General features: G+C 35.3%; 1 protein-coding gene across 2 annotated transcripts in view; it reads left to right on the top strand.

Moving 5' to 3' along the window:
• Nucleotides 1-412: 412 nt before the first annotated feature.
• LOC306872071 (transmembrane protein 131-like) overlaps nt 413-13061 on the top strand; it is a 63177-nt gene continuing 50528 nt past the window's right edge. For both annotated transcript variants that reach the window (XM_079420422.1, XM_079420421.1), the window contains exons 1-3: nt 413-651; nt 1292-1362; nt 7052-7092. In XM_079420422.1, coding sequence (XP_079276548.1) covers nt 543-651; nt 1292-1362; nt 7052-7092 — 221 coding nt within the window. In that variant the 5' untranslated portion in view covers nt 413-542. The remainder of the gene's footprint in view (nt 652-1291; nt 1363-7051; nt 7093-13061) is intronic.

Here is a 13061-nt window from a genome sequence, read left to right as displayed (position 1 = left end):
TACATGTGAGTTTAAGTGCTGAAAAGATAGTTTTTGATATATTTTTGTTTGTTCATTCTTTCCCAAATATAATTAGAAATTTTGAAGGTTAATTTAAAACAAGTTCTATTAGTCAATAATAAAGTACATTTAAATATAGCTCAAACCCAAGGCCCTTAAAGATAGTCTTCTTGAGTATTTTAATAAAATATTTAGTTCATAGACTTTTCCATTGAGAAAAAAATACAGGGTAGTTTAGAGGTTCCATTTATTTGTGTATACCTATTACTGAAATATGCCAGTGTTGTGAGTGTAGCCTTAAATGTATGAGTGGATTATCTCTCTCCATCTACAACCCCACTATAGACGACAAAACACAACGCTAGCAGTACAGTTGTATATTGTTGCGTCGCTTGCGTCTGACTCTAGTAGGCGCACTAGGTACTGCAGAGAGAGAGAGAGAGAGAGAGAGAGAGAGAGGGAGGAGGAGGAGGAGGAGGAGGGAGGGTGTGAGAGAGAAAGAGAAAGAAGTGAAGCCTGCCAGGGAGCTCAATACAGCCAGCATGGCGAGCCAAAGGGACTTCACACATAGAAAAACATGGATTAATGTCCTTCTGCGACTCCTACAGCTGTTATTGCCGTATATTCAACACGGAGGAGCTCAGTTTCAAGGTGCGGGGGACAGATTCGTCTTATTTATTTAGTCCACGAATGCAACGCGAGTGCGAAAATGTCGGAGGAACTGCCGAGGGCTGATTTGACAAGTATTCGAGTGCACTCGTTGTGCTAAAAGGGCACAATAATCGTTGAAACTACCCGAAATCTGACCTATTTCTCGCGGGTTTTCACCCGTCTGTTTATCTGCATAAGGATTTACGCTTACGCTTTTTTGGCCAAGTTATTGGTTTTGTTCGATTTCCTGTCAATGCAATATGCTACAAAGCTCATATAGCTTCATACAGCTGTTATATTCAGTGCAGTCTTTGGGAACTAAGCGTCTGTCCGATGGTCGCAGAGTTTAAAACAGCATTAATGCACATTTAAATGCGTTTCCAGCTGCGTGTATTTTGATTGTTGACATGGTGTGAGCTCTGGACTAAAATAGCCTGTCCGTTCAGTTTCACGCCTTTGTCATCCACCCCAGCTCATCTGCTGCTTGCTGTTCAACTACTGCAAATATATTAGTTAACGCATGCGAGATAAACCGAGCACTATAGGGTTATTTTCGGATTTCCTGTGTTTTTGTGTAGAGACAGGGATTGATCTGCCCGCATGATTTTCTATATGTTTATGTCATTCTTTCCTCTTGAAGCTCTGACTCAGATGTCCAGCGTGGTTGAAGTTTGGCAGGCTGAGGACGCAGACTTCTTCATGCCATCGCAGGTATGTGAGATAATAAAAACATAAAGTCTTGAGCTGGACGTTTTTATTACCGTTCAGCTTCACTTCATTGAGAGCCAAGAGCACGTGCGAGACGTGGTGCAGTGTGCTATTGTTACGGCTGCAAAGGTGGCAAAAATCAAAATAAGGTCTTTCTTTCATTTGGATATTTAGGTATCATTTAAAAGGTGTTGGTTTATGCAGTTCTTACATGGCCAGGGCGAGTGTTTGTCTAGCTTGCTGAAACGTGTTTCCATGTGGAGGCGGGAACAGGACGCATCTTCCTGTAGGACTCTGGGATCCTGAATGGACCTAATACCGAATAGCCGATTACCTCATTGCATGTTTTGAAGTTTGTATAATTGCTTGCAATTAAGTAAGTGCCCAAAAAGTGGGTTAAACAATATATATTCCAATACATTCTTTTTAACATGTTTTTTAAGGATCAAAATACAATTTTCAAATCTCTCAAAGCATTAAGAAAACTATTTTGTGATTGCTAGGTATTCTCATTTTGGTGATGGTTAAATAGGAATTCTTATTAGTACAGTTCACTCAATAATGAAAATTGTCATATTTGACTTCCTTTCTGCCATAAAAAAAAAAAGACATTTTAAAGATTGGTTGTAACCGGAGAGTTTTGGTGACCATTGACTTCCATTGTAATTACAACCAATAATGAAAATCGTTATGTTCCAAACATAACAAATCTTTTGAATATAATAAGAGATGTTAGGCAGAAAGAATTCCTCTTACCATTCACTTGCATGGTATGTTAAAAAGATGCAGTAAAAAATGAATGGTGGCTTGAGAGCCAGTCCTGCTTAACTTAGTCTTTTCATTTTGTTTGGTGAACTACCCCTTTGAGTCTTTGCTGCTTTTCTGTTGCATTGTCATGACCTTTGTTTGACCTCATGGAATGTTATATTTGTGACTACGGACCACAAAACCAGTCCTAAGGGTCCTGAGTGTGCAAAAAAAGCAAAATATTGAGAAAATCGCCTTTTAAGTTGTCGAAATGAAGTTCTTAGCTATGCATATTACATATCAAAAATGAAGTTTTGATATATTTATGGTAGGAAATGTACAAAATATCTTCATGGAACATGATCTCTACTTAATATCCTAAAGAATTTTGGCATAAAAGAAAAATCAATAATTTTGACCCATACAATGTATTTTTGGCTATTGTTACAAATATACCCCAGCGACTTAAGACTGGTTTTGTGCTCCAGGGTCACACTTAATGTTTTGTCTGTGAATAAGTCTAATTGCAAGCCATATGTGAGCTTGAGACAGATTTATTATAGTTAACGAAAACCAAAATCATAATATATACCATATTATGTTATTATATAATTGCATTATATTAAATAAAATAAGTTAATTGGGAGAAAATACATAAATAAAAATTAAATAAATAAATCTAAAGTCTTTTTTTGTTTTTTTTTTGTTTTTTTTTACATTTCTCATTTTCATTTAAAACTAATAAAACTGAAGTAACCTTAAACTAAGCTATATAGACACACACACAAAAAAACTAAAACTAAAAAACTATTTCAAATATTAATAAAAGCTGTAACAGTACTAAAATAACACTAGTTTGTGGTCCACAGAAAGTTATTACAAAGAGCTTTATTGCCAAGTATGATCTCACACACAAGGAATCTATCTTTACAATGCTCAGTAAGTTCTCAAGAGATGTAGTAATATAATAGTGAGACACATACTAATAAAATAAATACATAACATCTACAGAAGGGTTGCTATGCAGAGAAGGTAGTGTATATATTATATGATTAAATATGAATTGAATGAACATATTGCTCTTAGGTCTATAGAAAACATGATGCTATTTAAAACCAACACCTGGGACAGTTACAAAGGAGTGCTTTTTTGTGGTAGTGGATGTTTTTGTTGCTTATGATCAGGTACACGAGACTGATTAAAATTTGATAAAGAATTTTTTTTTCATGTTTCCTTTGGGGCAGGAAGCTAATGCCGCACAAACATGCACAGAAACTGTTGTTGCTTCAGAGGTTGACAGACAACTTTCCACTTTTGGGGTTAACAGTTACGCAAGAGACCTGTCTTATGGCTTGAGAATGGCCAAAATCAAAGGGATGGAAAATTCCATTTACAGTTCTCCATTTGTTTAAAGGGGCTTCGACAGTAATGGAGGTGGTAAAATCTTATTGCATCAATCTGTACTTGTATTTATATGTAGTACTAGTAAGCATGTTTTATTCCAGATGGAAATGTCATACTGAAACTGAACCATTGCTTGACACATTTAAAAAAAAAAGAAGAAATGTAGCATGGGAATTGACTCACTCCTTTTTTTTTTTTTTTTTTAACCAGTTTCCAAGGCAACGTCTCTCATTTTCATTTAGTTTAACTTGATAAAATAATATTAAAAATAATGAATAAAAAAAACAGCAAAATTACTAAAACTTTCAAACAAAATGTAAAACAAATCTAAATATTAATAAAAGCTATAATAGTACCTCAGTGATACTAAAATAACACTTTACAAATCGTGGTTGTATGTGTGCTGTGGTGGTGATAGAATAGCCAGGCCAGTTGTGTGTGTAATGCAGCATGGGAATTGAGTAAAATAAAAAAAAATACACCATCAGATTTGAGTTTTTGAACTCTATTGAATGTGTTGATATGGTTCATTACATAAGTGCAAAGCTATGGTACAGGGAAGTCATAAGAAAGTGGGTAACACTACTTTACAGTATAACTGAATCATTCTAAATTTCAATTATAGGGCAACTTTATATCCCCTATGCTCTGTATCAGCTGACGTTCATGTTATTAATAGCATATAAAATAATATTCTTTTTCTAAAATATTGTTGGGCTGATTATATGTGCTTTATTTTATTTTTAAAATAAGTTGTATTTACATTTAATAATGCCTTGGTGTTTTTTTCCTCCCAGCATGACCTTTTATTACTAATGTGTTAAATGAGATAGATATGGTTTGCTCATTCATGAATAATCTGGACTTATAAAATTTGAGGTCAAACTAGTGCTGGGCGGTATGACCAAAAATTTATATCACGGTATTTTTCAAAATTATACCAGTTTGCATGACCGGGTGTTAACCACATTTTCTACTGACTGAGAGATTGACTTAGAATGCCCTCTTTTACTGTCATGATAAGCGAATATTGTAGAAAAATTCCACACTAAATAGTGACTAAATACAGCTGAATGCACTGCTTCTTCTCTGCTGCTCACTGCACAGAACAGACGCAGAGAGAGGCGACACTGCGCCGGGAGAGCACTGGCGACTAGGGATGTGCATCTCCATAACTGAGGCCGATGCGATGCGCATCTCGATGCATAGTCAACCATACGATACATATGAAGCAGCTAGTGATGCGATACTATTCACCCCTATTACGATGCAGTGCGATTCGATGCAATGGAAAAAATATGATCGCTTTTCTAACGCCTCGAGGCCTGTTTCATAAAACAAGTTTACCAAATAGGCCAGGATTATGTCAGTTAGTCTGACTCACTGTCAAATGATTTGGTTCCATAAAGCAAATTTAACAAAGATCAACCTCAGTCACTGTGGCTACTTCTGCTGGAAAGCTAACCTGGTTCAGTGTATGCAAACTGTCAGGCTAAGCTGAGCTCCTCTAACACTCACCAATAAGAAAGCAGTGATATTACCACTGACTCTCTCACATACTATAATAGCCATGTAGCCTTTCTCTCTGGCTTTATAACAGCTGTACCTTTTATAGTTAGAACAGATAGCATTAGAGCATTACAGTCTAACATTGCTCTTTTAAACATTGACAATCACTAAACTAAAAGTTAAAATCACTAAATTAAAACTACATTTTAACTGCTATAAGAACCACACATTAACTCATCTGAGCATAGTAATTCGGACTGTATTAGCATACATTTTTAGACATTACAATAGTCCCTTTACAGTTACTGCTATCATAAAATGCATATTTGACTCCTATTCGACTCGTCCACTCGCGTAAGCCCACTCCTGACAGCAAAATGGATATATTTGCATGCCTTTCTTACATTTACAGATGAAAAAAATACTCGTGACATGTCACTTATGCACTGAGGAAAACAAAACGTCTCAAATGCATTAAACAGCACAAATATATTCGCTGTTTGCCATGGTGGATCGATTTGATCCATGATCGACATTAAGGGCTGCTTAAGAATAAACGTGCACAAATTAGTTAGATTGTGTGAACTTACATTGTACTTTATAACTTTATACATCCACTAGTAATTATATATAAATCGGTTTTTACTGATGAAATTATGTTAGAAACGATGCATCGCGAAATAAATGCCAACTTGTATCCGATGCACACTTTTTAAACCTTGTATCGTTAACTTTTTTTGCCGATGCACCGAGCGAATCGGGGAATCTTCCTATCCCTACTGGCGACATCTTCCAACTGAACCATAAGGTTTATCCAGAAAAGTCGCTAGGTTTGTCAGTTTGTATATTCTATGGAAAAAAGCCACTAAAAGGGTCTGAAAGTTGCTAAATATAGTGCTAAAGTCGCGCTCGTGTGTGAGAGACGTGGGAGCTGATGGCAGCGCGTGGTGGATGTTGAGGATGAGTTCTTCTGTGTCGTCACGTTCTACTAGTTCTACAGCTTCAGTTTCAGAATTTTCACGCTTAGTAGATTGAGTAGACCTGCAGCATTCCAAAGAGAACCTCCCTCACCCGATGATGGATGGGTGCCGCATTTACTCAATGAATTCTAATAGTGCTTGTAAGTACTACACTGAAAATCTGCAGATTCACTGAATACTTTCTAGTTTGAGGAAGACTCTAATTGAAACACCTTGTCAGTAGGTCTGCATATTCATCCAATCATTGAAAAATGTGTACTTAACAGGCAGGCAGCCAAGTGGCCTCCATATACATCCATTGTGTGCCTGGAGGGCTATAGTTCCTATGGAAACGCTGTTTTTAACAGCGCGCATAGACACTCATCAGGTAATCGTGGTTTTCAAGGCTCTCAGTAAGATGGCTATTTCAGTAAATTGCCTATAATGTACTACAGGCAGTTTATGGAATAGCATGGTTATGTGTCGAAACGGCACCGTGTCCCCTTTCACTACTGTTGCATTAAAAACAAGGTCAGGTCAACTACTTGAACTCTGAATTTACAGGTTTCTGTTTCGAGTTTTTATTTATTTTTTAATTTTTTTAGATAACACTTTAAAGTACAGTGTTAAATGAAGGAACGTAATGCATACATTTCTTACATATTACTTACATTTATTTTACTCATGTTTACATTAAGTTTGAGGTTAGAACACTTTCTTTTTAATGCTCCTGAAGAGTCTGTAATTTGTGAAATTTTGTTGTAATATTTCAATTGAAAATATATTTTTCTTTTTTATATACTTTAAAATGTAATCAGTTTTCAGCAGCCATTACAGTCCACAGTGGCATATGGTTTTTCAGAAATCAATCTAATATGCTGATTTGCTAAAGACTACACTTATTTTGAGTGTTTAGTCTATGCTTTTTCTTTCTTTCTTTCCTAGGAAACCATGATTGATCAGTTTAATGCATCCTTGCTGGATAAAATGTATAAATATTGCTTATATACACACACACTGTACCCATGTAATATGCTGTTACCAACTGAATCTTTTTTTTTTTCTTCACTCAGGCAGAGGAACAGCACAGTGAGAATGTTCCTCGAGACGAGAGGTGAGAATTTTTCTTAAAACCACAATCCCTTTGAGACTTTCCTGGAATATTTGCAGTTTTTATTTAGTGACATTTATTAAGGTGTGGTTAGCCAAACAGTTTACTAAATTATCAAACGTAAAAGTTTTACCTCTTTATTATCTCATATAATTTTCGGTGGTCTACATTGTGTACATCCTCTAAACGTTTATCTGAAGGCAGGGCAAGGCAGGTTTGTTTCGACAGTGCATGGGAAAACTAGGCCTCCTGAGGACACCAGCTTTCTGTTTACTCTACATTTGCATTCATGTGACTGGCATGACCTAAGATCAACATCCATTGTTTTATTAACTACATTTCAATAGCAAGATATGAATAAGAGCGTAGCTTTGAACTCATTGGCATTTTGTTTGTATGGAAAAATACCAGTTTTATCACAAGCCTGCAAGGCGGCACATGGTTTACAGGCGTGTTTCAGAAGAAAACACAAGATATGAGATAGAGTTGGAGCAGATGCAAAAAAACTAATTGCCAAACATTACCGAAGCTCAAGGGATTTCATTTGCCAGTTTTATGAGTGTTTGGTCTATTATTGCTGTGGTTTGCCTTATACACAAAGTTAACGGTTTTTATGCAAGTATGCAAGTTGACTTTTTGGTTACACTTTTTCAATAGTCCACTTTAAACATTCTACTAACAGTAAGTAACTTTGCAGCTACATGTCAACTAGAAGTCATTAGTAGTAGAGTAGTAGACTGTCTGCTTAATATCTTCTAACATTTTATTTTGATGGGTCCACAACATCCAACATACTGACTATGAGAATTTTTGCAAGTATATGTCAACTTATTCTGCTAACCCTAAACTTACCCTACTGAGAGTTAGTAGACATGTAGTTGCAAATTAATGAGAATTAGTTGATATGTCGTTACAAAGTTACTTATAGTTAGTAGAATGTCTAAAGTGGACTATCGAATTAAAGTGTAACTGACTTTTATTTTTTCATCTCAAGTCTCGTGTCTACTACATTCTCACTTTTACAGAAATTGACACAAAATAGAAAAGTTGTGGCAACTGGGAAAGTTCAAAGATCAATCTGTGTTACGTATATTGTTTGGTCTCTAAAAGCTTGAATATAAAATAGTGATTGGCAAAACATATGCCAGAAATATAAGATATTTGTCTTGACTGCCACCACTGTGTAAGTGAGGAACTATCAGTTTATATATTTATTTATTTTGCTTGTACGTCCTCTAGGACACACTACACACATCAGGAAATGTAGTTATCTTTAACTAATATACACTACTAGACCAGATAAAACTACATTTTTTAAAGTTAGTAGAGTACTTTAGAGACTTATTCCTTCTTATATCTGGGAGCAGTAGCATGTCATGAAGAGGGCTCCACCAGTATTTGTGGTGAAGGGAACTTTTTTAATGTTAAAATACCCTTGTGTTTCTGCTTAAAGTCCTTCATCAGAGTATACAAACTAATGATATCCACCACTCCTAAAAATAATTAATATTAAGTTCAATACTTCATACTAAGCAATAGCATATCGGATAATTCTGGGAGGTAATAATAGCAAATTATTCTCTCATGTGACAAGGCTTTTTGATGCAAATCTAGGAATGTATTTTTTGGTTTGCATTGTAGTTCATGCAAATATCTTCTTACAAAATAAAAAAAAGGTCCACCTCAAACGAGTGTATACATTTTGCCCAGTAGGCTATGCATTTTAGAAATTGTATTTGCATCTTGATGTTTCTATTTAACATTTTTTTTAATGCAATATTCTATTTACATAAAAAAATGGCCAGAAGTTTGACTAGTGTTGACGATTAGTTTCATTCACTTACTTGGCAATTTGACTGTGTCACTAAAAGCTGTTAGAGCAGATGAGCGATTCAAATATTGGTTGTTTGAAATTAGCAGGAGAAGAATGTTGACTTCTTTAATTGGTAAATGCATGAAAAAAATGAAATGTGGACTTTTGAGCAAAGCCAGTTGAGAGAGTTATTGTCACCATAAACTGTGAAATATTTGTTTTATCATATTCAAAAAAAAAATAATCTGTGGTTTTGCATGCAAATTTTGTTCACACTCTCTTAGTAACTGGAACTTTCTTACTTTCTCTTCGTTTTCCCCTCTTCATTGTCTCTGCCACATCCTCTCAGTACGACCCATCACTAACTCTCTAAATCTCATTCTGCTATCTGCCCGTAGCAGATGTTTCATAGTTCACATTATCTTTTCATTGTTTTGACTCCGGGTAGCAGCATGCTCTGTGGTTGTCTTAATCAGACACTATCACCAAGCACAATGGCTGCTTTTAACGCAGCAGCATCAACAAGACCCACTTCCTGTATAAACACAAAGAGTAGTTGCATCCATGTTGAGTTAATATAAAACATTCAATGTAGAAAATAATGCCATCTTAAAAAATAATGTTTTGTGTCAGACTCCATTATGCATTATTTTTAAATCATTTTTTGCTCCATTTTATATGGAAACATTGCACCTTTAAATGAAGGGTGACTGTAGGCTTTAAAACAAGGAAGCATAGATGACACCTTCACTCTGATTGGTCCAAAGTGAGTTTTTGAATGAGCAGATATGACCAAATTTGGGTAAAATCTGTCAAGCAACCTGTCATACTACTCATGTAGTTATAGTTGAGCTCAAAAGTTTACACCCCCCTTTCAGAATTTGCAAAACGTTAATTATTTTAACAAAATAAGAGGGATCATTCAAAATGCATGTTATTGTTTATTTGGTACCGACCTGAATAAGATATTTCACATAAAGGATGTTTCCATATAGTCCACAAGAGAAAAGACAGAAAAACATGCATTAAGTGCCAGGGGATGAAAACTTTTGAACAGAATGTGTACATTTTTCTTATTTTGCCTAAGTATCATATTTTTTCTTCATTTAGTACAGCCCTTCAGAGGCTACAGAAGACATCTGAATGTTTCCCAGAAGTCAAAATAAGTTAAATTTACCCTGATCTGCAAATTCAAAAAGTTTTCACCCCCTGGCTCTTAATGCATGTTTTTTCCTTCTGGAGCATCAGTGAGTGTTTGAACCTTCTGTAATAGTTGCATATGAGTCCCTCAGTTGTCCTCAGTGTGAAAAGATGGATCTCAAAATCATACAGTCATTGTTGGAAAGGGTTCAAATACACAAAAATGCTGGAAAACCAAAGAATTTGTGGGACCTGAAGGATTTTTCTGAAGAACAGCAGGCAGTTTAACTGTTCAGGACAAACAAGGGACTCATGAACAACTATCACTAAACAAACATCTGTGGATCATTCAGGTAAGAACACAGTAATAAGAATCAAGGGGATGTAAACTTTTGAACGGGGTCATTTTTATAAATTCAACTATTTTCTCTTGTGGACTATATGTAAACATCTTTTATGTGAAATATTTTATTCAGGTCAGTACTAAATAAACAATAACATGCATTTTGTTTGATCACTCTTATTTTGGCAAAATGTATTATATATTTGTTTATACAATATATTTAATATGTGGATCACATTTTCAACTGTCTTTGCAGGTATAGGGAAATTGTATGGAATTATGAGTATTTAAACAGTTTTTAATTTGTTCAACAGACTCACACTTATTGGAAACTTTAAATATTTTGGCTAACCAGATAATGCTGTTAATCAACACATCCCCAATTCACTGTGTTTAAGTTAATAAATAATATTTGAATTCTGCAGGCTGTTTTCTGTTGTGTACAGTTCCTGGAGAGCAACAAAATGCTCATGCTATACATGTAGCACGCTTTTGGTGAATTCATGAAAGCACGGTATATCTGTCTTTTGCAGGAGAGTATAGAACAGCAACAGTGTGGGTTGTCTTGGGCTCCTGAATAGAGAAATGAAAGCCAGAATCCTTTGACCACGCTGCTTGTGGATTAGAAAAAAAATGGCTGTAGATTTAAACTCTGTTTCTAAATCATTTACATTGATCTGTCCAAAACCAAAAACATGTACACCATAAACATAGAGGTCATGTGGAGGCTAATGATGGCTCATGGGGTTTTAACGTCAGCAGGCATTGAGCTTGTCAGGGCTTTGGACTTACGATAGCAGTAATGCAGTGTTAAGCAACTGAATGTGCAAAGATGGGATGATGAACTAGGGTGCATGCAGGACACAAGGGCCTGAGAAATTATTGCATTATTATTATTTTTGCTTGCATCGTAATGAACACCTGGAATGGACCATATTCATAATTTTTCTTATGTTTTTAAGTAAAAATTCTAAATGCATGTGTTTGTGGTCCACTGTTGGAAGAGTGTGTAATGCTATTACTAATACTGCTGGTGTTCAGAGTTTGCTCTTTGAACTTTGGCCTTGTGTTTGTGCGTCTAGTGGCAGGGTGGCTGTGATGGCATCTGTCGTGTGTTGGAGATTATTGACTGTCTTACAGCATGCAGAGCAAAGAGAATGTTACAAAGAGTGTTATGCAGTTGTCTGAGGTCTATAGAGGGGACACAGATTTGAGTAGCTATAGATTTAGTAAATTATTTATGGATGGTTTTATCTCCTTACAAAATTTTACAGATTAATACAAAAATGTAAGCAGTTTTGTCAGAGAATTTCAGGAAGCAACGTTTTGCAAGTCATCTAAATATTTAAATCAGTTTTTGGATTCAAGTGAAAAGATCAACATCATGATTTGTAGTATTTTTGAGTGTACGTTCACACTGAAGTAGAGACGTTAGATGTTTTGTTGTTTTCATTTTAGTGTAATATAACTGAAACATACACTTGCCTAATTGTAGATCTTTCTCGATTGCATTTACACTGTCTGTCCAGTATTTCAAATCTTAGAACATTTTAGCACTTGCAGTGCTTTCAGGATGTTTCACCATGTTTATCACACAAGTAAAGGCCAGCTCATGTGAGAACATTTGTTCTTTATTGCATAAAACTTTCATGGTTGGGGGAAGTGATTGTGACTGCACTTCATGGCCTGTATTGTTAATTTTTAAATGTAGTGAAAGGGTTTTATGAGGACTCTCAGCCAATGAATCTAAAGAAAGAAATAAAAAGTCATGAGTGATATGCATAAAAAAAAAAGCAATTAACAATAAAAATAAACAACCTCAGTTGGTTACTCATGCACATCCGGAGATGTAGGAGCCTGATGGGGAACTTAGAAGAACTTGATTTGAAATATGTCCAGGAATATTTTTTATACTAGTGTTGTTGTATCATGCCTACCTACAGTAGCTCCTCCCTAAACCCTCGGAATCACAATATCTGACTTTGATCATGGTTGCAACAACAAACACCTACACCTACAAGAGAATAAATATGCAATATAATCAAATAATATGCAACAGAAGAACCAATGTTAGTATAACTTTTCTAAGCTTAACATTTCTGCTTTTAAAGTTGACATGAAATAAAAATCTTATGATTTATTGTGGCCTAACATTTAATCCGTGCATACATTTTTTTTTTTTTTTCTTGACTTTGTGATGGTTAATCAAAATGTCATAAAATGACAGATTCTGGGCTCCATTTTTGGGTCCATATCACAAAATCCAACAAAAAACTTCCATGTGGAACCAAGTCTCTGTACTATGTTTTAATTTTTTTTATTTTTTTCCAAAACTCTTCTACACTTGGATGTACGTCACAATATGGAGGAAAAGATCTGTCAAAACTTGAAACCCTCCAAAATCTGGCCCCGTTTGCTTGCATTGTAAGTTCCTTAATGTACTGGGGACAGAGTACAGTTTGTCAGTTCAGTCTTTTTACTTCACAATTGTACACTTAATTCATTGTTACTGGCCATATTTTGAATTTATTCGTGACATTTAATAGCAGTTTGAGTGAAAATTGTTTCCAAGAATATCCTACACCAATTATTATTTTTTTTATTTTTTTGCAACAACATGCAACAAAGTCTGTCAATTATCTGTCTCACTGACACTGAGTGAACTCTCATCTGTGA

The sequence above is a fragment of the Barbus barbus genome (assembly GCF_936440315.1).
Source record: "Barbus barbus genome assembly, chromosome: 7".
In the NCBI taxonomy this organism is placed as follows: Eukaryota; Metazoa; Chordata; class Actinopteri; order Cypriniformes; family Cyprinidae; genus Barbus; species Barbus barbus.
This window is presented reverse-complemented; position numbering and strand designations above follow the sequence as displayed.